The sequence below is a fragment of the Dendropsophus ebraccatus genome, chromosome 7 (genome assembly GCF_027789765.1).
Source record: "Dendropsophus ebraccatus isolate aDenEbr1 chromosome 7, aDenEbr1.pat, whole genome shotgun sequence".
NCBI lineage: Eukaryota > Metazoa > Chordata > Amphibia > Anura > Hylidae > Dendropsophus > Dendropsophus ebraccatus.
This window is the reverse complement of record NC_091460.1, coordinates 137,625,161-137,649,267: the sequence shown is the minus strand read 5'-3', so window position 1 is coordinate 137,649,267 and position 24,107 is coordinate 137,625,161. Positions and strand designations below refer to the sequence as shown.

General features: G+C 45.8%; 1 protein-coding gene across 4 annotated transcripts in view; it reads right to left on the bottom strand.

The window, feature by feature from the left end:
• The window catches only part of INTU (inturned planar cell polarity protein), a 49,278-nt gene extending 28,381 nt beyond the window's left edge, over positions 1-20,897 (bottom strand). For 3 of the 4 annotated variants that reach the window (XM_069978581.1, XM_069978583.1, XM_069978584.1), the window contains exons 1-4: positions 17,496-17,785; positions 5,094-5,647; positions 4,094-4,179; positions 2,813-3,016 (exon numbers count right to left, since the gene is read on the bottom strand). In XM_069978581.1, the coding sequence (XP_069834682.1) occupies positions 2,813-3,016; positions 4,094-4,179; positions 5,094-5,647; positions 17,496-17,602 (951 nt within the window). In that variant the 5' untranslated portion in view covers positions 17,603-17,785. Of the gene's footprint in view, positions 1-2,812; positions 3,017-4,093; positions 4,180-5,093; positions 5,648-17,495; positions 17,786-20,550 lie in introns of those variants that run through there. The other variant, XM_069978582.1, reaches the window with a different exon arrangement.
• Positions 20,898-24,107: the final 3,210 nt, after the last annotated feature.

Genomic DNA, 24,107 nt, shown 5'->3' with positions numbered 1-24,107 from the left:
GGTGACGGGATAGTGGCAGACTGTAAGCCGCTCTACATCTGGTGGTAGAGGACAACAGGGATGGCGGCAAGCGACAGCCTCTTGATGCCTTCCCAGAACATTTACATTTCACAGCCGTGGAAGGGAACATCAGGTTGGCAGCAGGTGACAGTCTTCATATCCTGCATGCAGATGCTCTGCAGCAGACAGTGAAGATAGGGGACAATGGCGGCGGCCTAAGCTGTCTGTAAATGAGTATCTCAAATAATCTCTCCGAACATTTTAAGCAAAAACCTGCCCTGCACATTTGAAGTGTGCCTATATGTAGCCAGAGACACATAAAATAAATAATAAATATCTATACTGCAGATTCTCTATTGCCCCTGATGTATGGATGATGTGGTTTCTTGTGCTTTTCAATACTAATACCGTATGTAAAAATAGTAAAAAAAAAAAAATTATGTATACACACACACACACTTTGTGTGGTCTTTTTTGTTGTTTGCTTCCGATGGAAATGATACATTCTGTTGTCTCCATTGCCCTCCTTCAGGCTGCACACTTTAGTTTGGAATTCAGCCAAAGCTATCTTCCTCCAACTATCCCTTGATTATGATCTCACCCACTACATACCATTGTAAATGGGACCAAATGTGGGCACAAGTACACAGTTTGCTCTACCGAGGTCTATGTCTACGTCACGGTACGTGGGGTGCCTTTTTGGTGGTATTGTGATGCAGGATAGGCGACTGGGCTTGTTTGTGAAAATGCAAGAGATCCAATAAACTTTGCACCATTTCTGCCGACATCAGCAAAATGACACTTTCTATAGATGTGCCCCATTATCCGTACATCTAATCCACACATCTGTGAAGCAGACTGCTGCCCAGTACATTATAATGGGAGGACTGGGAAGCAGAGAAACTCACTGCAAATATATTAGCTCAATGTGAAACCTATTAAGCGCATTACTGTAGGGAAAAAACGTCACGAAATCTGTCATGCACCTACATAAACTTCTTTATATAAATGTGAAGCCTCCAGAAAAATAGCCTGAAATAAATGGCGACCAGTAAGCAGATGGGATTTATTAACACATTTCCGGCAATAAAAAAAAAAAAAAAAAAAAAAAAAAAGACAAATCAAAGGTCACCAGTTCTAAAACAATAGGAGAATGCCGTCACTGTATAGTGAGAGCTGGAAATGGCTGTACACTACATGCCATCTGCCAGCTCCTTACCAGGTATGAAGCTGGCAACACTGGCACATGGGTGCTGGGGGATACAATGAGCCATACGTCAGCAGATGCCAAGGAGGAAGGTATGTGTCTTACCTTTCTCCTCTGTGCCATTCCAGTGCAGTTAGTAGTTTGCTCCATGGTCCGGTGAGACAGGAGCACAGCCCCCTCCCAGGACTAACTGCACTAGAACTGCGCCGAGGATGAAGGTAAGAGACATATGTCCCTATTCCTGTGAATAGGGACATAGCAGGTTAGATTCGTCTGTTGCTTTCCTTCTGAGATGGCTCATGTACACAGTGTCTCTGGCCATCTGTTTTAGGGTATATTCACACCGGCAGGTCCTGTCAGTTCCCATACACTACATACTTGCTGCGGTCTAAACGACCGCAGCGAGTATGTAATTATACCGCGCTTAACCCCTTCTACTCCCGCCGGCTGTAAGCAGCATACATTACCTGTCCTTGCTGCACGGGTCTGGCGTCCTGCTCTCCCGCCCGGCCAATCAGTGGCTGCGGCTGGGCAACACACTAATTGGCCGGACGGGAGAGCAGGACGCCAGACCCGTGCAGCAAGGACAGGTAATGTATGCTGCTTACAGCCGGCGGGAGTAGAAGGGGTTAAGCGCGGTATAATTACATACTCGCTGCGGTCGTTTAGACCGCAGCAAGTATGTAGTTTATGGGAACTGACAGGACCTGCCGGGCTCGCAGCGATAATCTCGCTGCGAGCCCGCCCGTGTGAATATACCCTTAATCTGTAATCTGAGGTCAAGTTGCTAGTGACCTCAATGCGACTAATCCTCCCTCCATTACAGAGTGCAGAAAAGGCCAGCCGGGGAGCTGTTCACATCCGCCATCTCAGAGGGGAGGGGGGAGGAGGGGGAGATAGAGAGAAAAGCTCACAAACAATTTTCTGTGTCTTCAGCAGAAAGCAGCAACTCAGAACTGGGGGAAGGATACTGAAAAGGTTATAACAAGTATGGAATAAAATGTTAGTCTCCACACAGGGATGATTCAGCCTATATTGTACCTGAGGGGAGTACCCGTGACCATGGGCGCTGACTGATCAGCTGTGAATTCAACTCTAAATATGGTGGTTTGGGGATCCATAGCAACAAATAAAACATGATGGAAACTTGTGAACCCTCCCCCCTCCCTCCTCATTATGATCCTATGTGTTTAAGCGTGTACTTCCACCATTTCTCGTTTGTTGCTATGGATAATCAAACTTCCGGGTTCAGTGTTGAATTCACAGTTAATGCGGCATTGGCTCTATGCTCTTTGAGGGTAGGTTCACACTACGGAACCCAGGCAGAGAATTTCCAACGGATTCCGTAGCTCGTACCCGTTCACGGCCGCGCCATAGACAACATTTTATACACGGGCGGATTCTTTTGGCGGATAGCGGAATCGGGCCGCCTATAGAATGGTGTCTATGGAGCTGGCGGAAAGGCGCACGGCTGTGAACGGGTACGAGCTACGGAATCCGCTGGAAATTCTCCCCTCGGGTTCCTTAGTGTGAACCCAACCTAAAACCCACATGGATTTCAGATGGAAGACTCAATATGGATCCTGGCACAGAATTTTCACTTACCTCTTCTTTTGAGGCGTCAGAGTCGAGTCTGAGAGTCAGGTACATTACTATGTGAGGCATGTCTTGCAAGATTTGCTGGTAGTTGGTATGTTCCTCGCCCCAGATCAGTTTCATCATATTGTCCATGGGGGGCTGTGGCACATAATTTATACTTCGAGAAGGAATCTGGGCATCAAACACGGTGGTTTCGAATGTCAGCTTCACCTGTCGGGAAGAAAGCAGGCATTCACCTAGGCAGAAAGTATATATCACATACAACCATTCCAGCAAATAGATCCTTTCCACAATGAAATCCAGCTCATAATATTCCTATTCACCACTTATGTCTCAGCTCTTTTTTTTAGGTTATGTTCACACAGCCTAAAACGGCCGTTGTTGCTTCGAAAATTGCATTTTTGACGAGTCAACTATTTCCATGGCCATACTAAACAACAGCCGTTGTTCAATACACTGTGTGAACAACGGCCGCTGTTTTGCTTTCACTTCAATGCAACAGATTTCTTTATGACAAGAATGGACGTTGTTTTAATTGAAAACAACGACCATTCTTGTCATAAAATAAAATGTGTTGAGTAAATGTACTAGTTTGATTCTTTAAAGTTGTTTTCCCATACGACTTGTCACGGCCCAGCCTTTGGCCGTCGAGGCATGATGGGTTGTAGTTTTGCAACAGCTGAAGGGCCTAAGGGGCCTATTCCACGGATTCGGCCGATTATCACTACGTGGAATAGAGACAACGATCAGCCTATGATCTTGTCATCGGCTGATCGTTTATTATTTAGGTTCAAACCTAAAATTATCGGGCACTGACCGCGCATCGCTGCATGGAATAGCGATGCGCAGCGGGCGACCAACGATTTCACAAGCAGCATACATTACCTAAGCATGTTGCAGGGCTTCTCCTGTGCTCCTTCTTCCTCCCGGTCCCGCACGCAGCAGCAGCTTAGCTGACAGAACGCTCAGCCAATCACTGACCAGGACCGCCGCGGCCAGTGATTGGCTGAGCGGTCTGTCAGCTCAGACAGGCCGCACCGAAGCTGCTGCTGCACGTGGGACCGGGAGGAAGACGGAGCGCAGGAGAAGCCCTGAAACATGCTTAGGTAATGTATGGTGTTCAAACAAGGGCTGCAAGGACATCGGTAACGATGTCCCTGCTGCCCTCGCTAAACGATTATCTAGCAGATCAGAGCTCGTTTACATTATTGTTCAGGCCCCGATTGACCGGTGGAAAGTGACAACGCCAGTCTGCAGACAGAGGCTATAAAAGACAGAACCTATTACCTGCATGGGCCCCGGTATACAGGACAGCACCCGCTCTATGTTCTCTGTGGTGACTTCCACATCATTAACTGCGACAAGTGCATCCCCTGCAGAAAGAAGAACATTGCAAGTCTATGAGAACTCCTATCTGTATGACGGACAGCAACGTTTATATAGAAATGAGCAATTACTTGTCACATCCATCCTGGTCAGCCATTTATTTTATTGGTCAGGATGTAAGAGTATAGTAACACCCATGTGGACAACGGCTGATCACTGAGGGACTCTGGTTGGACATGGAGTGACCGGCTGAGGGCCAGGCCGGCTTCAGTCTGAATAGGGGGCTGTCATGGTGATACAAGCCATATAAAAGAATTTATATTGTGTGACCGCAGGAGATGGGAACAGCATTAAAACTAATGGTTAATAGGAGAGGCAGCAGTAAGTACAACACATAGAGAGAAATAAAACCTATTTACATATTCAATTATTTTTTACCCACATATACAGTCTGGAGGAAAAGCATTCTGTGGTTTTATATATCAGAACACAATTAAAAACAAAACATTTGGCCCTAAGGTTTTAAAATTGGGTAAATTAAACCTCATATGAACAACAACAACTTCTACTACTACTACTACTACTACTACGACATCAGCAACAACAATTAGAGCAACTACAACTACTACAGGAACAACAACAAGAACAACTACTACAGCAACTACCACTGATCCAGAGATCTCCTCCTGAAAAACATGGACAATAAGTAGTCCTCTCCATTACGTGCATGAGCCCAGTAGTCCTAGATATTCATGAGGCAGAAAACTCCACCCACCAACTGCTGATTGGCAGTTATCTATCCATGTTTTGTATAGTCAGACAACTGTCAATCAGCAGATTCCTATTCTCCTGCATATTAGGAGAACGGCTAAACAAAATTATGTAAGTAATACACCAATCTGTTTAGTGAAAGATTCCCTTTAAACTACAGACATGAATGATAGAAGGAATGGCCACTTACCAATAAGGATTTGGCCACAGCGGATAGATGGACTATCTGGAATAAAACCATGAACGACCAGCTTCTCCGGAGTGGTCCATCGATGCGGTGTGTCAGGTCCACCTTGCTTTTCCAGTCTCTTGCTGTTCTTTGAGGACTGATGAACGATCCCGAGCAGTCTCTGGAGGAGGCAGAGCTTCTCACATGGGACGTTGTCCAGTAAGCGGTTTGGATTGACGTAAAGGCAAATATCCTTATACTGCTGATGAACGAGCATTCCAGACCGGGTCTGGTGCTTGAGGATAGACGTAGGCCCCGTCGACCCCATTAATCTAGAAGACCCCTTCTTGCTAATGTGCTTGTTCCTCAATATTTTTGCAAGTTTTTTAAAACGTGGCTCATTTTTATTCTTCTTGGCATTTTCTGAGATGACTTGGGCTACGTTCTCACAAAACCTGACGTGGTTTACGCCGGGGTTCAGAGGTAGAATGGCTTCTTCTTCCCCATCACTCAACTCAAGATAAAACAGTTCTCCGTTCCGCTCCACGCTCTCCAACCATTCTGGCTCCAGGTCACTACAAGGATATTCACCAGATAACAGAGGGGGGGAGAGATACATTAGTTTAAAACTATAGTAAAACAGCATTATGATGAGTCGTAATGACTAATAGGAGGAGAGGTGGGCTAGATGGAGTCCTGCTGCGACTATAGGGAGGACGCAAGGGGAGCTACTGTGACTAGTAAGGAATTCCAGTTCTGACTACTGGTAAAGGCCCTGCAGCTGGTCGTCAGTGTACGGGGGCCACCCTAGTCTGCACCACCAAATGAAGTCGGAGGTGTCAATAGTAATGGATTTCCACTGCCCTATCCCTTTGTTCTGGGAGAGAGAAGCCACCAACAGAGCCTTCTGGCTGTGGTTTATCCTTTCTACAGAGAACACAGGACTGTTCAGCAGTGAATCATGTATATGGGGGGGGGGGGGGGGGGGGGGGGGAAGAGGTTACTGGAGGTGGACAGGAACCATAGGACGCCCTGACCTAACCACTGGGGAAGTCTGTGGCACTTACTGGAGGCAGAAGGTTTCTGCTCTGAAGGCTGCTGCAGTGAATGGGGCACAATTTTTACAACTAGAAGGGAATAAATTGAGGACAGTAGTGACTAAGGGCCCTATTACACGGGACGGTTATTGTGCGAAAAATCGTTATATTGTTCGAATTTAACTGATAATCGTTCTGTGTAATTGCGGGCAACCATCGAAAATCGTTCGTATGTCGTTAATTTCGATTCTGAACCTAAAATTATCGTTAAACGTTCGCTGTAATTCCATGTTCGTTCGCTCAGGTTCCGCATTTGTTCACTAATCGTTCAGTGTAATTGAACATTGTTCATTGTTTTGCTGGGATGAGAAGGAATAAACAATCATATTAAAAATTGTAACTAACGACTATCATTCTGTGTAATATCGTGAACGATTTTAGGTAAACGATAAGCAATCTCGCTTGTGATCGTTTATCGTTAGTTGTTAATTTAAAAAAAAACAAAAAAAAAACGCTCAGTGTAATAAGACCCTTAGCGTTGGCTTTTAGGCTGGCCACACAACACAATTGTTCTGCGGAGAGTGGGCAGTGTGTGTATCTCTATGACCCCATATACAAGTGCCTGAAGGTACAGGACATAGAAGGAAACAATAGGTGTTCACATAACCAGACGTGTATGTGTGTGTGTGTGTGTGTGTGTGTGTGTGTGTGTGTGTGTGTGTGTGTGTGTGTGTTTTCTTACACGTCCATTGTGGTTATCATTACATGATTCTGCATCAATTCAACAAGAGGATTGTTAAAAATGCAGCGAACTACAGAGTTCCCACACAAGGTGCAGGGGATGAGGGTAAGAAGCTGCTTAGATGCTTATAACCTGCTGATAGGTTCTCCATCATAATACTTATGTGATGCTGCCGGCAATGCGGGGGACATAGCACTGCTGTATACTTACCTGTCCCGCTCCGCCATAGCTGCTGGTTCCTGGGACCTCGCTGTCATAGTTTTCAAACCATACACTGACTTGCTGCTCCCACCAGAAACGGCAGCACAGCATACACAGTGGGGGAGATTTATCACACATGGTGTAAAGTGAACCTGGCTCAGTTGCCCCTAGCAACCAATCAGATTCCACCTTTCATTTTCCAAAGAGTCTGTGAGGAATGCAAGGTGGAATCTGATTGGTTGCTAGGGGCGACTGAGCCAGTTTCACTTTACACCATGGTTGATAAATTTTCCCCATAGTGTTGTCTATGCTAAGTGGCCATTTACAGTGGGAACCGCCATCTTGGCGACGTCACTGCGTTCCAGCTCTGGAACACAGTGATGTCAGCAACATGGCGGCAGCCGGTGGCACAGCAGGTAGGACACGGCATTGGGTAAAGTATTAGATACAGACTGAAAAGGGAGTAGACTAAGGGACAGGGGCCCTTTTTATAATAGGGGCAGTAAGAATTAGATGACAGGTTCTCTTTAAAGGCAGCATAAACCTAATGACAGATTCTCTTTAAAGTGTCACTGTCGTTTAAATTTTTTTTTGCAGAAATCAATAGTACAGGCGATTTTAAGAAACTTTGTAATTGAGTTTATTAGCTGAAAAATGCATTTTTATCATGAGAAAGCAGTTTGAAGCTCTCATCCCTCCAACCCCCCCCCCCCCGTCTTCATGGTTCTCTTATGGAGAGGGGAGGAGGGAGATAAGGCACCAAAACAGGACAACAAAGATTTAATTTCTGACCTCTAAATACCGGCTAATCCTTTGTTCCCTGCTGCCGACTAATCTCCCTCCTCCCCTTCTCTTCTCTCCATAGATTACACAGCGCTCGACTGACGGATGTAAACTAGTCCAGATTTCCTGATAATGAGCAGTGGATGAAAGAGATAAGGGGGGGGGGGAGACCTGGGGAAAGTCTTTTTTAAATTGCAGATAATGGCATATTTGCCTAATAAACCCAATAACAAAGTTTCTTAAAAATCGCCTGGACTATTGATTGACACTTTAAGGATTGCAACATTTCTGTGCATGAATGTTACAGCTAGTTTTTTGAAGATCTATATAATTCAAAGGATTTGTGTTCTTTGTGTTTTCATAACTTAAAAAAAGGCTAATGCTGTAATAATACTGACACATGTGAACACAGCCTAACAGTTCCTAACCAGCACACTGAAACAGAGTGCTACGCGCCAAGAGCCGTTACACGGTTTAGATCCTATAAGTTGATTGTTCACCGTAATTTTTTTTAAAATAAACTGTTACCAGAGATTTCTAGTTTACTTCTATAAAAAAAAAATCTTGTCTTCCAGTACTTATCAGCTGCTGTATGTCCTACAGGAGGTGGTATTCTTTCCAGTCTGACACAGTGCTCTCTGCTGCCACCTGTGACCATGCCAGGAACTGACCAGAGTAGAAGCAAATTCCCAAAGAAAACCTCACCTGCTCTTCGGACTGGAAAGAATACACCACTTTCTATAGGACATACAGCAGCTGATAAGTACTGGAAGACTGGAGATTTTTTAATAGAAGTAAATAACAAATCTCTGGCACCAGATGATTTGAAAGATTTTTTTTTTCTGGACTACCCCTTTAAAGCGACTCTGTACCCACAATCTGACCGCCCCAAACCACTTGTACCTTCGGATAGCTGCAAGATCTTAATGCAAGATCTGTCCTGGGGTCAGTTTGGAAGGTGATGCAGTTATTGTCCTAAAAAACAACTTTTAAACTTGCAGCCCCGTGCCCAAGGGCTGTGGCCTAGATTGTGTATGCATTAGGCTGGCACCACCTCTCTGTCCCTCCTCATCATTAGGAATGCTCCAGGCAGATTGTCTCCTATTCATCAGCTGTGTCAGCACGGCACATGGGCTGGATTGTTGAGGCACCTGTGCAATGTTCAGACAGGAGAAAATGCTTCAGTGGCATTCCTAATGATGAAGAGGGTGGGGAGGAGGGAGGAAGGGGTGGTGCAAAGTTAGGGCATAGATACTACCTTTGGGCACGGGGCTGTAAGTTTAAAAGTTGTTTTTTTAGGACAATAACTGCATCACCTGCCGAACGGACCCCAGGACAGATCTTGGATTAAAAGCAGCTATCCAAAGGTACAAGTGGTTTGGGGGGGGGGGGGCAGATTGTGGGTACAGAGTCGCTTCAAAGATGTTCTACACTTTACAACAATAGGATTTTTGATGCCAAGAAATCATCTCCTTCCACCCTTGCACAGCTGACCTGAACCTATGACACCCATCCTCTCCTCAATAGTTCACACTTAGGGCCCTTTTACACGGAAAGATTATCTGCCAAAGATTTGAAGCCAAAACCAGGAATGGATTTGAAAAGAGGGGAAATCTCAGGCTTTCCTTTATTACCTGATCTCTGTTTATAGTCCTTTCCTGGCTTTGGCTTCAAATCTTTGGCAGATAATCTGTCAGATAATCTTTCCGTGTAAAAGGGCCCTAAGTGGAGGAACTATACCACAAGAAGACAGAGGTTACTTACTCTTTTCTTAAATAAACCATGGGAGTGAAGAGCAGATGCCCCCTCCTGAGACAGGAACGGCTCCTGGAAGCATCTTAGTATTCCGCCTCAGCTAAGGCGGCATTTACACAGTGCAGCCTCATTCATTTGTGGCTTTCAGATGGGAGACTGAATAAACAAGCATATCCACAAGGGCTGGCCTATTCTTTACAAATGTTCAACATGAATGACATCTTTCTAATTCGGCCGCAGCTTTCTCCTTTACAATCATGGGACAGGACCTTACTTTGTGTGTCCCTGAGCACAAAGACCAACTATACTCAGGCTTTTGTTCTGCTAAGCTTCTCAAGTTAGAGCCCTCATTCAGCACCGACCGCTTGAAACCTTGAAAAACGCTTTGATATTCCCAAAAAATCCCAATTCATAGAACATAAGGTTGAAATTCTACTGCCCAGTTTGCTTCAGTTTACTCAATACGTACACAGGGTCACATTAAAGGAGAAGTCTGGTGAAAATTTGTAATAACGTATTGTATTGCCCACCAAAAGTTATACAAATCCCCAATATACACTTATTACGGGAAATGCTTATATAGTGTTTTTTCCCCTGCACTTACTACTGCATCAAGGCTTTACTTCCTGTATAACATGGTGATGTCACTTCCTGGATAACATGGTGATGTCACTTCCTGGATAACATGGTGATGTCACTTCCTGGATAACATGGTGATGTCACAACCCGACTCCCAGAGCTGTGCGGGCTGTGGCTGCTGGAGAGGATGATGGCAGGGGGACACTGAGGGACACAGGGCACTGGAGGGACACTGAGCATCCCCCTGCCATCATCCTCTCCAGCAGCCACAGCCCGCACAGCTCTGGGAGTCGGGTTGTGACATCACCATGTTATCCAGGAAGTGACATCACCATGTTATCCAGGAAGTAAAGCCTTGATGCAGTAGTAAGTGCAGGGGAAAAAAAACACTTCTTGTGCATTTTACTTAATAAATGTATATTGGTGATTTGTATAACTTTTGGAGGGGCAATACAATACTTAAATAAAAATTTTTGCTGGATTTCTCCAGCAGATTTGTGGCAGAACATTCTGCTGTGTTAACAACAGAGCGGAAATCCCACTGAACACAATGGGACATTACTCTGTACATATTTTACGGGCGGAATTTCAAGAGGAGTACGAATAAAGTTAAGTGCGGATTCTGTTTGAAATTTCTCCCCTATTCCTCGGTGTGAACATACCCTAAGTGTCCTTTTACATGTAGCGACTACTTGCCCACGTGCCGCTGCCAATGAGCACTGACCAGCGAGATTGCTTCTTGCTTGGAGTGTCTTTAGACATTATAACTATGAGCACCATTGGCTCCCTCCCTTTCAGTCACTCTTTTGGCTGCAGGCAGTGTCCTCTCCCTGGTGTTCCAGCGCTCGAGGGGCGCCACTCAAGCGACGCTTGCAGTGAAGAGGAGACGCGCAGACATCAGGTGAGTATAAATGTCTATTTTTCTTGCCTACCGGGGGGGTGAGGGGAGGTAACACAAGGGGTCTATAATAAGTGGGCATCACACAAGGGGTTTATACTAAGTGGGCATCACACAAAGGGGTCTATACGACATTTGAACTGCACAGAGGGGCCTGATATGTGGCCTGCACAGAGGGATCTTTACTATATGGGAACTGCACAAAGGGGCCTATATAATACAGGGACCTTACTACTATATTGGTGCACAGAGCATATCTAATTATTATGTGAGGGCACAGCACATGGGTATGTGCTGGAACAAGGAGGCTAAAATGTTTCTCTGGCAGAGTCTGAAGAGAAGATTTATGCCCAAGAGAAGACTTCAAGGTGGCCCGGGCTAGATGGAGAGAAAAAGGAAACGTGAACGCCTCTAATAAGAGAAGACACCCCCTGTGAGTCACTGGATGTAACTGCTGTCTGTTATAGGGTCTGTAGTGGTAGTGATAGTGGTCATGGTGTGGTGGTATTATGTAGTGGTAACATTGGTAATATTTTTCTGTTTTGTTTAGAGCGGTTTGGAGACGATAAGTAATCACTATATGGTGTTTATAACATAACTACGGAAAGTATGTATAGGGGCTCTTCCGGGGCGTTATACTGTGTGTAAAGAAGCACAGATTCTAATAACATTGCATTCTGGTGTGTGTGTATCAAATTCCGCACAGGGCGCCATCTACCCTAAGGGTACAAACTTACCCGCTGCGGATCCCTGCCCTGTACAGTCTATGAGCAGACAAACTTGCAGCAGGATACACGTCCCGCTGTGAGAATGTCCGCAGCCCGCCCAGTTAACCCCCGCCGGCTGGAGCCTATATATCATCTAGTCCCCGCTCCGGCTTGCTTCGGGGGTTCCCGGCATGTCCTGCTCAGCCAATCAGTGCACTGCCCCGCTGCAGTGCACTGTCTGGCTGAGCGGGATATGAAGACACCGGGAGCCCCGAAGCAAGCCGGAGCGGGGACCCAGTGATGTATTCGCTCCAGTTATGGAGTTATCCAGTTATTAATAGAGCCCCGGGTCGGCACGTGACCATTGGCTCTATTCATTCCTATGAAGCGACGGAAAAAGCTTGAGTACGCTGGCACAACGCTCTGCTTTCCGTGGCTCTCTGCTGAAAGAATTAATGTGGAGCAAACTATTAAAGGGAACCTGTCCCCCCCCCCCCCCCGTGCCGGGGTGACAGGCTCCCAACCCCCCGTTAGAGCCCCCTATACTCACCTAATCCCGCCGGGTCCTGCTTCTGGAGGTGGTCGGGTGACGGAGATCTCAGCCGCCGCAGCCCGGCACGCGCGCTGAGAGATGAGTCCAACGCTCATAGAGAATGACGGAGCGCTGGACTCTCCTGTCATTCTCTATGAGTGTTGGACTGATCTCTCAGCGCGCGCGCCGGGCTGCAGCGGCTGAGATCTCCGTCACCCGACCACCTCCAGAAGCGGGACCCGGCGGGATTAGATGAGTATAGGGGGCTTTAACGGGGGGTCGGGAGCCTGTCACCCCGACACGGGGGGTGACAGGTTCCCTTTAACTGCACTGGGACGGCGCCGAGGATTAAGGTAGGAGACATACCTTCCTCCTTGGCACCTCCTGTGCCATAAAGACATATCAGCAGGTTAGATTCGTCTAACCTGCTGACAGTTCCCCTTTAACCATATTAACCTGAAGTCAGGAATGGAATCAATGACTTCTATGGAAAAGTCTTTCAGGCATGCTCTGTGACCTGTGCAGTGGACAAAGAGCAGGGAGAGGGATGACGTGAGCTGTGACCATCACCAGTAGAGAATGGCCTGATCCTATGTTATCTATGGTGTCACCTTTCACATTACATTTCTACAGCCCGTATCTCTACGCAGATGGAAATGTCTCCCGTAGCGGCTGTGATATTGCGGTAATGTAACTGCTGAGAACTTTCGTCCGATGCAGAGATTAAACTCACCTTGAAATCTCCCATTGGCCGTATTGCTTCCATGGTGACAATGAGTCAGCCAACATTGATTCTTTTCTTTAGCAAAGTAGTACAAGGTGACACATAATGGCGTTATCTAACACAAATGCGTCTGAAATGATGCACACATTATGGAATAAGCCGGGATGGCAGCTTCCTTACTACCTGCAGACTCCTAGGACCCTATTCACATCTACGTCACTGGAGCCCCTGTCATAGACTCTGTATACCACAGGGGGGCAGCATAGAGCACTAGTCTGTCAGGTAATACAGACGGACGCCATAAGGAAAACCCAACAAGATCCTGGGATTGGGTCGGTTTATTGTTTTTATGTAACATGACGGCACTGACAATCCTGCTCCTGTCATAAAGCCGAGCGACAGAAATGTGAATGATCCTTAAGGAAGTGATGTCAACCTTTAACCTTGCATCCAGATGACTTAGGACAAAACGACAACTTACGCCCTATTCACACATCCTGTTCCTGTCCGCAATTGCAGATCCGCAGAAAAATAGGACCAATGTATTTCAATGGACCCATACACACACCTGTGTTGTGTACTGGGCTGCAATCCGTTCCGCAAAAAAAAAAAAAAAAAAAAAGGGACAGGCCCTAGTACGGACAGTAACTGACACACCCAATACAACTCTATGGGGTCCGTATTTTTTTACGGATGCAATACGGACTGAATTTGCGGATTGTTACTGACTGAAATTTGCAGATTGGAAAAATACACTGACGTGTGAATAAGGCATTAGGCGATGTGGAAAAAGAAGGTGCTTCTATGTGTGTTCCTATTCTATATCTACAGCCACGACATCTCTAACCGATTTCCACAGACATGATGAATACTCATTGAACTTTACAGTCAAGCTGTCCTACATTCCAAGAAGACGTCCAACCTGGACCCCCCCAACCACGGCCGCAGCTACCTGTAGGATTTCAGTTTACATTACCTTTATCTGTCCTTCCTATCTAGAGCTATGTCCTGTCTGTTACTCTGCGGTGACCGGACAGTGTAAAGGTGACAGGACCTGAATGACCTTTCCATGCCCAAACTCCTTAGATAGCAGCTACAGATCTACAGACAGCACCTGGGGACAGCATCCACTGATCGCATCCACTGACCCGCGGACAGCATCCACTGATCGCATCCACTGACCCGCGGACAGCATCCACCGACCAGCGGACAGCATCCACCGACCCGCGGACAGCATCCACCGACCCGCGGACAGCATCCACCGACCCGCGGACAGCATCCACCGACCCGCGGACAGCATCCACCGACCCGCGGACAGCATCCACCGACCCGCGGACAGATCTAACTGATCGCATCCACTGACCTAACTGATCGCATCCACTGATCGCATCCACTGACCCGCGGACAGCATCCACTGATCGCATCCACTGACCCGCGGACAGCATCCACTGATCGCATCCACTGACCCGCGGACAGCATCCACTGATCGCATCCACTGACCCGCGGACAGCATCCACTGACCCGCGGACAGCATCCACTGATCGCATCCACTGACCCGCGGACAGCATCCACTGACCCGCGGACAGCATCCACTGATCGCATCCACTGACCCGCGGACAGCATCCACTGACCCGCGGACAGCATCCACTGATCGCATCCACTGACCCGCGGACAGCATCCACTGATCGCATCCACTGACCCGCGGACAGCATCCACTGACCCGCGGACAGCATCCACTGACCCGCGGACAGCATCCACTGACCCGCGGACAGATCTAACTGATCGCATTCACTGATCATTGTGCACATTCACATCTATGCAAACATCTATTCCAGGCCAATTTACAAACGTGTGCATTAAAAATTTACATCCATGACTGAGAGATCAGCGGGGAGGAGGTGGGTCACGTTACAGCGGCAGCACCGGTAACCGGATCCAGAAACGGATGACAACATCAATCATACTAGCAGCGTGCTTACACCCCGACAAGGTAGCATCAGGTGCACAACCATCAGGACCAATCCGAAAATCAACCCTAGAACAACCATACCGAATACTAGAGAGGAATATCTAACCCGGGGCAGGCTGTATAACGGCCGGCATGGAGATCAGCCGGAGAGCTGCACATCACTTGGGGCCCTATTACACAGGATAATCATCGTGCAAAAAAATCGTTATATCGTTTGAATTTAAACAATAATCGTTCTGTGTAATTGCGGGCATCGATTAAAAAATTGTTCGTATGTCGTTGATTTAGATCTGAACCTAAAATTATCGCTAATCGTTCGCTGTAATTCCACATTCGTTCACTAATCGGTCAGTGTAATTGCACATCGAAAAATCGATTTTGCGATCGCTTAAGCCTATCTCGCACGTAGGTTAAATCGGTGAGCGACTGTTTACACGGAACGATCTGCGTTTCTTTTTTTTGCGAACGACGATTTAAGAACATGTTGTAAGATCAAAATGAACGATTTCTCGCTCGTCGTTTGATCGTTCGTTGCGTTTACACGTACGATTATCGTTCGAATTCGATCGTTATCGTGCAAATTCGAGCGATATTTGTTCCGTGTAAACGCAGCATAACGATAAACAATCTCATCTGCCATCGTTTATCGTTAAAAATCGCTACGTGTAATAGGACCCTAACAGAGAGGAAGAATGGTGTCCTGCAGTCACCTTACCTATACATCTCTAGGATATGCTGACCACAAGGACCCCCACCCATCCTGAGGACGGGGATTCAACTGCCCTCCAATGAACTCTTCAGCACCCCTGTGCTCTATTAAAGGGGTATTCCACTCACACATAACTTTTGATAGGTTGCTGCCCATGGTGAGACTAACAATTCCTTCCATACTTGTTATCATGTATTTAGTCTCCTTCCCCCAGTTCTGAGCTGCTGCTCTCCGCTGAAGACAAAAAAATCTGTGTGTGAGCTTTTCTCTCTGTCTCCCTCTACCTTCTGAGACAGCTGATGTAAACAAGTCCCTGGCAGGCTTTATCTGCAACTTTGTAGCTTCTTTGTAATACTGGAAAGGATAATCACAGTGAGTTCATCAAAAACCTGACTTCAGAATAACCCTCCCAGCATAACAAAGAAGCTACAAAGTTGCAGATAAAGCCTGCCAGGGACTTGTTTACATCAGCTGTCTCAGAAGGAAGGGAGGAGGAGGGGGAGAGACAGAGAGAGAGGCTCACACACAGACTTTTGTGTCTTCAGTAGAAAGCTGCAACTCAGAACTGGGGGAAGGAGACTGAATAGATGATAACAAGTAAGTTATGAGTGAGTGGAATACCCCTTTAATTCTCTATGGGGCCACTAAAAGCTTCCGAGCTCAGTGCATTCAGAAGGCCCCATAAAGAATAGCTGAAGCAATGACCACAGTGGTGTACAGTAGTGCAGGCACACCCCTTGTTCTCGGGATCAGTTGGGTATCCAGAGAGTAAGGGATAACAAGCTCAGATGGGAATAGCCCTTTAACAGTTTAAAGGGGTTGTCCAGTGAAATTTTTTTTCTTTTAAATCAAGTGGCGTCAGAAAGTTACAAAGATTTGTAATTTACTTCTATTAAAAAATCTCAAGTCTTCCCATACTTATCCGCTACTGTATGTCCTGCAGGAGGTGTTTTATTTTCAGTCTCAATTTTCTATGAATCCCCATAGAGAACCTCTCCTGCTCTGGACAGTTCCTGTCTCGGCCAGAGATGTCAGTAGAGAGCACACTGTGTCAGACTGAAAAGAAATAAAATATTTCCTGCAGGACATACAGCAGCTGATAAGTATGGGAAGACATTAGATTTTTTTAATACTAGTAAATTACAAATCTCTATAACTTTCTGACACCAGTTGATTTGAAAGAAAAGGTTTTTCGCTGGACATCCCCTTTAATAATGGGAAGGATTATATAGTCAGGGGATGTGTTACAATGACGGGCATATATGCCCATCACCTGCTGTTTACTCCCAATAATAAAATTAAAGGGATTGGCCACATTATTACGTACTGTAAAAAATCTCCAGTCTTCCCATACTTATCAGCTGCTGTATGTCCTGCAGGAAGTGGTGTTTGACACAGTGCTCTCTGCTGCCACCTCTGTCCAACAGCAGCAGCACATCCCCTGACATGGACAGTGATGGCAGCAGAGAGCACAGTGCCAAACACCACTTCCTGCAGGACATACAGCAGGTGATAAGTACTGGAAAACTGGAGATTTTTTTTAAATGGAAGTAAATTACAAATCTATATAACTTTTTGAAACAAATCCAGAGTACCCCTTTAATACAGTACTTAAAAAAAAAAAATTACAATAAATTGACCAACCCCTTTAAATTAAATTAAGTCCACGCCCACCTGACTCTTAAAGTAACTGTCAGATCAATTGTAAATGAAAACACTCAGATACACAGGTGACTGTCCACATAACTATATATATATATATACACCCACAAGCTGTCAGTAGTTACCTGGAGCAGCTGCTGCAGTCAGTATACGATGATGAGCGGCTGTCCCATCCTCCTCCCTCATCCTCCTCTTCTCCCTCACGGGGGTTAGTGTCCCTCAGCACTTCCATACTCCGACAGTTTCACATCACACCGCAATATAACATGACGCGGGTCACCGTACACACTACGCGGTAACGTATCGTGGCGCCCTCGCCACCGTACACACCTCGCAGCAGAACTACCAAGCGTTAGTAGCAACGGCTTCAGGTAAAAGTTGATAGCTCCGCCTCTTTCCGGACCACACAGACTGAGTGATTGGTCCGCGCGAGCACGTGACATTCTCCGGCGCGTTGGTTTCTGGTAGATGTAGTTGATAGAGGTTAGGTCTGCGCGCGCTCGTTCGCTCTGTAAACAACATCTCCCAGAGGTCATTGCGGCCGCACGATTGTCAAGCTGTAGAGCCGAAGCCGGAGGAGAGTCCGGGGAAGTAGTGAGAGGCAGGAAGAGTCCGAGGTAGTGAGATGCTGGAAGAGGCTGGATGTTCCTCACACGTTCTATCTCATGCTGTAATGGGCTTTTCTGCCTCACATTGTATTGTATCTTATAGGGCAATGTGTAACCTAAGTAACACATGGGGTGGCAGCAAATATAAACCAAGCATGGTAGAAGAAGACTAGTTGGGATAATATATATATATATATATATATATGATGTGTGTGTGTCCTGCTGTTACAAAACTACAATTCCCATCATGCCTGGACAGCCACATTTCACACACTGTGGAAATTTAGTGGTTGGCCATCATTTAATGACAAATAATGGTCGTTATTTTATAACAACGGCCGATGTTTAAAAATAACGCCGATTATTTGCCATTTAATGACGGGCATCCACTTAATTACAACAGTGTGTGAACAGATCCTTTCTGTGATTTCAATCCACTCCTGGTTTTGGTTGCAAAATACAGAGCAAATATACTGCGTGTGCGAACCCAGCCTAAGCCCGACTAATCACGTGACACAGAGCTGAGAGAGGACAATGCTTAGTGCGGTCTTCTCCCACCTCTTTCTCCCAATCAGTACGGGTTTAAACACTCAGACCCCGACATGTCACTATGATGTGTCAAAAGTTTTCTATGATGACAATGACCCTTTCAAGGGGGGCAGCTACAATCTCAGACTCAGTCCATAGACAAGTGTGGTTCCTCTCTGGAAAAAGGCTCAGTTGCACTATAAGGCTATGTTCACACTACGTAAAAGTAAGGCCGTTGTTGCCATCGGTAACAATGGCCATACTTCATGCAGTGTGGAACATTGCCTCTTGTTCTATGGGATCCCGGTCGGAGCGTATACACATTGTATACGCTCCAGCCGGGATCCCGTGCGGCGCCGCAAATAACTGACATGTCAGTTTTCTGCGGCTGCAATTCAATGAATTGCGGCCGTAGGAAACCCTGTCAGTTCACACAATGAAGTGAGCGGCTCCGGCCGCTTGCTTCATTGTGTGCTGCGGGTGGTGCTGATGCGTCCGCATCAGAACACTGCGGCCGGAAAGATCACCCGGCCGGGATGATCTGGGCAGAGACCGGCTTTTCCGGGTCACGGAACGGCCGATCTCATACGACGTGTGAACATAGCCTAAGACACAAACCATGGACAAAAGCAAAGCAGTTTCTACACCCAGGGTACAGATTTGTAACAGTGTTTTAGTTTCCATTTCCAGAGGCTTCTACTATCCCGATCACTTTCATGCTCTAAATGTGCTTTTTTGTTGTTGTTGTTTTTTTTACAATTTCAGTAATCTAGTGTAACCTGTAATAACTTTCATACGGCAGAGTTGCTGGTGTATGTGACGTCCTCCTACACCATCACAGTACAGTAATGAATTGTGATTATTGGAGATTATCAGTACAGAAAAGTTACACATCATGTTCAGCCTTGATAATTCGACATCTTTACCACTTATGACCCTGGGAATGCAATGCAGATGTGAAAAGCTTTTTACCTGTGAAGAGATACATTTTAAGGCCATGTTCACACACTGTCAAAATGATTGTAGGCTCTGATTGTACAGTTATTCGACGAACAACATACCTTGTTATTTTTTTGTTAAATGACAGCCGTCCAATAAAAACGGCCATCGTTTTGACAGTGTGCGAATGTGCCCTTGGGCTATGTTCACACTGTATATTTCAGTCAGTATTTGGTCAGTATTTTGCAACCAAAACCAGGAGTGGATTGAAAACACAGAAAGGCTATGTTCACCCACTGTTGAAATTGAGTGGATGGCCGCCATTTAAAGCAATTAATAGTCGTTATTTCAAAACAATGATTGTATTAAAATAACGGCCATTATTTGCCATTCGAAAATTAGCAATTATCTGTCCATTTAATAACAACCAATGATCAAACGACGAACGAAAAAACGTTCATTTTTGTTTTCCGACACGTTAAAGCATTATCGTTGGTAGTTCACCCATCGTTCGCGTATCTGTTTGCGTAATAACTCGTTCTGCGATAAAACATGCTGTGTGGGTCGTCCTGAGGAACAATTAGCGACCATATAACCATGTAAAAACGATCAGTAGTCGGTGAATGTAACAACCTCAGAATCATACGCTACAAAATTGCTAGTTTTCGAGAATCTTTAAACAATAATCCTTATCTTGCCGAAAACAATAGGACTGAGCAGGCTCTGACTTATACAAAAAGATTGTTTCTGAATCCTTGTAATAATGGCCGTACCTATCGGGAGAAAACGACTCTGATTGATAACGTTTCCGTACATCTTAGCATTGATCTTGTAGATTATCTTGCATCTATGACCATAGTAGCTTCCTATCGACTCAAAGGGTGATCACCCCCCCCCCCCTCCTTTCTTTACATTATGGGGCTCCCAATTTTTGTTGCAAGAATAAAACCACACTTCATCGTCAGAGATGCAATAAAATACCTAAAATTAAACTATCGTGATTGGATAATGTTGGATATTATATACCTCAAAGTACCCCAAATGTACCTGCTCTAACTTCCAGAACCTTTTGGGGAAAAAATGGATTGCAATTCTTCGAACTCACCTGTGCAACAGGATACTTTGGACGGAATCCAGGTCATCCAGGCTCTTGGTGACCGCCCGTGGGATGATGTGACCACCAACATTAAACATGGTCCTCCTAGAGCTTGACTCCCAGAAGGTGTTCCTAGTCTATGATGATGCTGTAGGTGTCTTCCTGATGGATGGATGTAGTCATTACATGGTAGAGTAACTTCTATAGATATATAAGCCTTGGAGCTGAATGCCTCTGTGATGCAGACCCCTTTTCTAACCCCATCCTTCAACTCCAGCAGAGGAGTGAGCGGCCACAGTCAAGAACAGGTCCCTTGCCTCCTCCTCCTCCTCCTTTAGGGACCCAATGTTCTGTGCTATCAGCCCGAGCAGTGCGGAGAACTCTGCCATCCTCTCTCCTGTCTCTCAGCAGCAGTGATCTTACCAAAGCCTCAGCCCTCCCACTCCCCCCATTCATCTCACAGACGTCAGGGAGATGTAAAAAGACCAGAGAGGGCTCGGAGACTTGGACAACAGGGACTTGTCAGGTACAGGGAGCTCCCCCCATCCTCAGAATTTATTTATTTTATAAATTTAGGCAATTCTTTCTCTTCTGCAATGCGAATATTCCTTCTCTTTCTTGGAAAAGCTGAGTGACATCTAATAATATTGGAATTACAACTCCCACGCGTATTATCATCTGACTCTCCGAGTTATCTTAAAGGGATATCTACCTAGTTATCGAGCAATGCATCGAAGTACAACAAAGCCCACTGTTTCCTATAGAACAATGAATACTCCTATGTTCATTTAAAGAAGAAATCGAGCTATTTTTAAAATCTGTCGGGCATGGGCAAATTTGTCTACAAGTAGGAGCCTACATCTCTCCGTGCCCGTGGTGAGCGGAGGGACTGACCTTAGAACCACCGCCGGAACATGTTTTCCCCCGAGTTGTGATGACGTCACGACTCGGGGGAAAATGCCTGTCCTGGCTGATGAACTGGCTGCTCAGCCAATCAGTGACTGGAGCAGCGTCCCGCCCAGTTCTTCAGCCGGGTCAGGACGGGGAGGGGGTAAGGGCCCTATTACACGGGCCGAGTATGGTGTGGAAAATCGTTATGTCAATCAGATTTGAACAATAATTGCCCTGTGTAATTGCAGGCAGCGATTAAAATATCGTTTGTATGTCGTTGATTTAGATCTGGCCCTAAAATCATCGTTAATCTTTCACTGTAATTTCGCATTCGTTCACTAATCGTTCAGTGACCGCCTTGGCCTGTGATTGACGATGCAGCCGTGGGGAAGCTGTGCAGCACAGCAGACAAGGCCGGGAGCGGGGAGAGGTAATGCTGTGTTTACACGGAACGATTATCGTGCGAATTCGCACGATAATGGTCGATTTCGAATGATAATCGTACGTGTAAACACAGCGAACGATCAACGATTAATCTTTCAACAGGTTCTCAAATCGTCGTTGATTGTTCGCAAAAAATTCGCAGATTGTTCCATGTGAACAGTCGTTCGCCGATTTAACCAATGTGTGAGATAGGCTTTAAGCGATCGCAAAACGAATTTCCGTACGATGTATCGTACCGTCTAAACGCTGGTCGTTCTGAAAAAAAAATTTTTTACTCCGACATCGTTAATCGTATGATCGGCGAATTATCGTTCCGTGTAAACGTAGCATAAGGTATCAGGTGTTTGGGCAATCGTCGTCCGCGCATTGCTACGTGTAATAGCGATGCATGGCCACCGGCTCCTGACGATTTTAGGTCCACACCTAAACCAACGATCAGCCGGTGATCGTTTCATAGGCTGATTGTTGTCCAGTGTCGGACTGGCCCACCATAGGATCCACCGGCGGGCCCCCAGCTTTAAAACATGCACTAACACTGTTGTTTCTCACTGGTTCTTCATTGGTGGGCCCCAGGACCTTTTCCTTTGGTGGGCCCCAGATACCCCAGTCCGACACCGTTGTTGTCTCTATTACATGCAGCGATAATCGTCTGAAACGGCCCTAAGTACTTATAATTAAATCCCCCCTATCACCCCTGCCGGCTGCCGAGTTTAAAAATTCCCCGGACTTCTCCTTTAATGAATTATTTTACTTGATGGAAGAAGACAACTTAGGGGAGATTTATCAAACATGGTGTAAAGTGAAACTGGCTCAGTCGTCCCTAGTAACCAATCAGATTCCACCTTTCATTTTCCACAGAGCCTGTAAGGAATGTAATGTGGAATCTGATTGGTTGCTAGGGGCAACTGAGCCAGTTTCACTTTACACCATGGGGGAGATTTATTCAACATGGTGTAAAGTGAAACTGTCTCAGTTGCCCCTAGCAACCAATCAGATTCCACTTTTCATTCCTCACAGACTCTTTGGAAAGTGAAAGGTGGAATCTGATTGGTTGCTAGGGGCAACTGAGCCAGTTTCACTTTACACCATGTTTGATAAATCTCCTCCCTTATTTTTACTGCTGACTTATCATTTTATAGGCCATTGCTCTTTAATAAAAAAAAACAACACAATTTCAGTCACTACTATGGAGGTGAAGACTATGGGAAGGTTTCTGAGACCCAGACAGTAATTAGACTCCTATGAGGCCCTGTACAATGGTGGTCCCCTCACTTGTCTGCGGCATTCTTCCTCTAGAGCCGGAGCCGGCCGCTCACAAAGCCTCCTTGACTTGTAATCTTGTTCTTTTCAAAGCCTCATATGATCCTGGGTGAAATCTGAAGTATTCCCAGAGGAATGTCACCCTTAACCTTTCCCAATGAAACGTGCTTAGACTCTAATTAAAATCTGTGATAGAGCAAAAGGTTAAAGAATAGATTTAATAAAGAAAACAAACAAATGACAGAACTATTAAGCGCTTTAATATCTTATGCCGTTACAGTACATTAAAACTTAAATGGGCACTCCAGCGAAAATCTATTTCTTTCAAATCAACTGGTTTCGGAATGTTGTATAGATTTGTAATTTACTTCTATATAAAAATATTAAATCTTCCCACACTTATCAGCTGCTGTATGTCCTGCAGGAAGTGGTTTCTCTCCAGTCTGACACAGTGCTCTCTGTTGCCACCTCAGGAGCATTAGAGGTTTTCTATGGGGATTTGCTTTGGACAGTTCCTGACATGGACAGAGGTGGGAGCAGAGAGCGCTGTGACCTGGAAAGAATATACCACTTTCTGCAGGACATACAGCAGCTGATAAGTATGGGAAGACTTGAGATTTTTAAAATAGAAGTAAATTACAAATCTCGCCTCTGCCACTAACTGACTAGTAGACTTAAAACATCCCTGCAGAGATCAGGAAACTGCCGGGCAGCGCGGACTGATGCTACGCGATCCGCGACTCGGCGCTGGAAGCGGGGAGGCAAGGTGACGTCGTTGCCCTCATCCACCTCCTCTCCGGTCATAGCCGAAAAAGCTGCCCGGAGTACCCCTTTAAATCAAAAAAGTTGTATTGTGGTCTCAGCTGTAAGATCTATACATCTTTATGATGCTCTCCACAAGGAGAAACATTACCCCTTTGGTCACACAATGCTATACCACTCTGCAGCCATCCAGCATTTGACAAGGTACA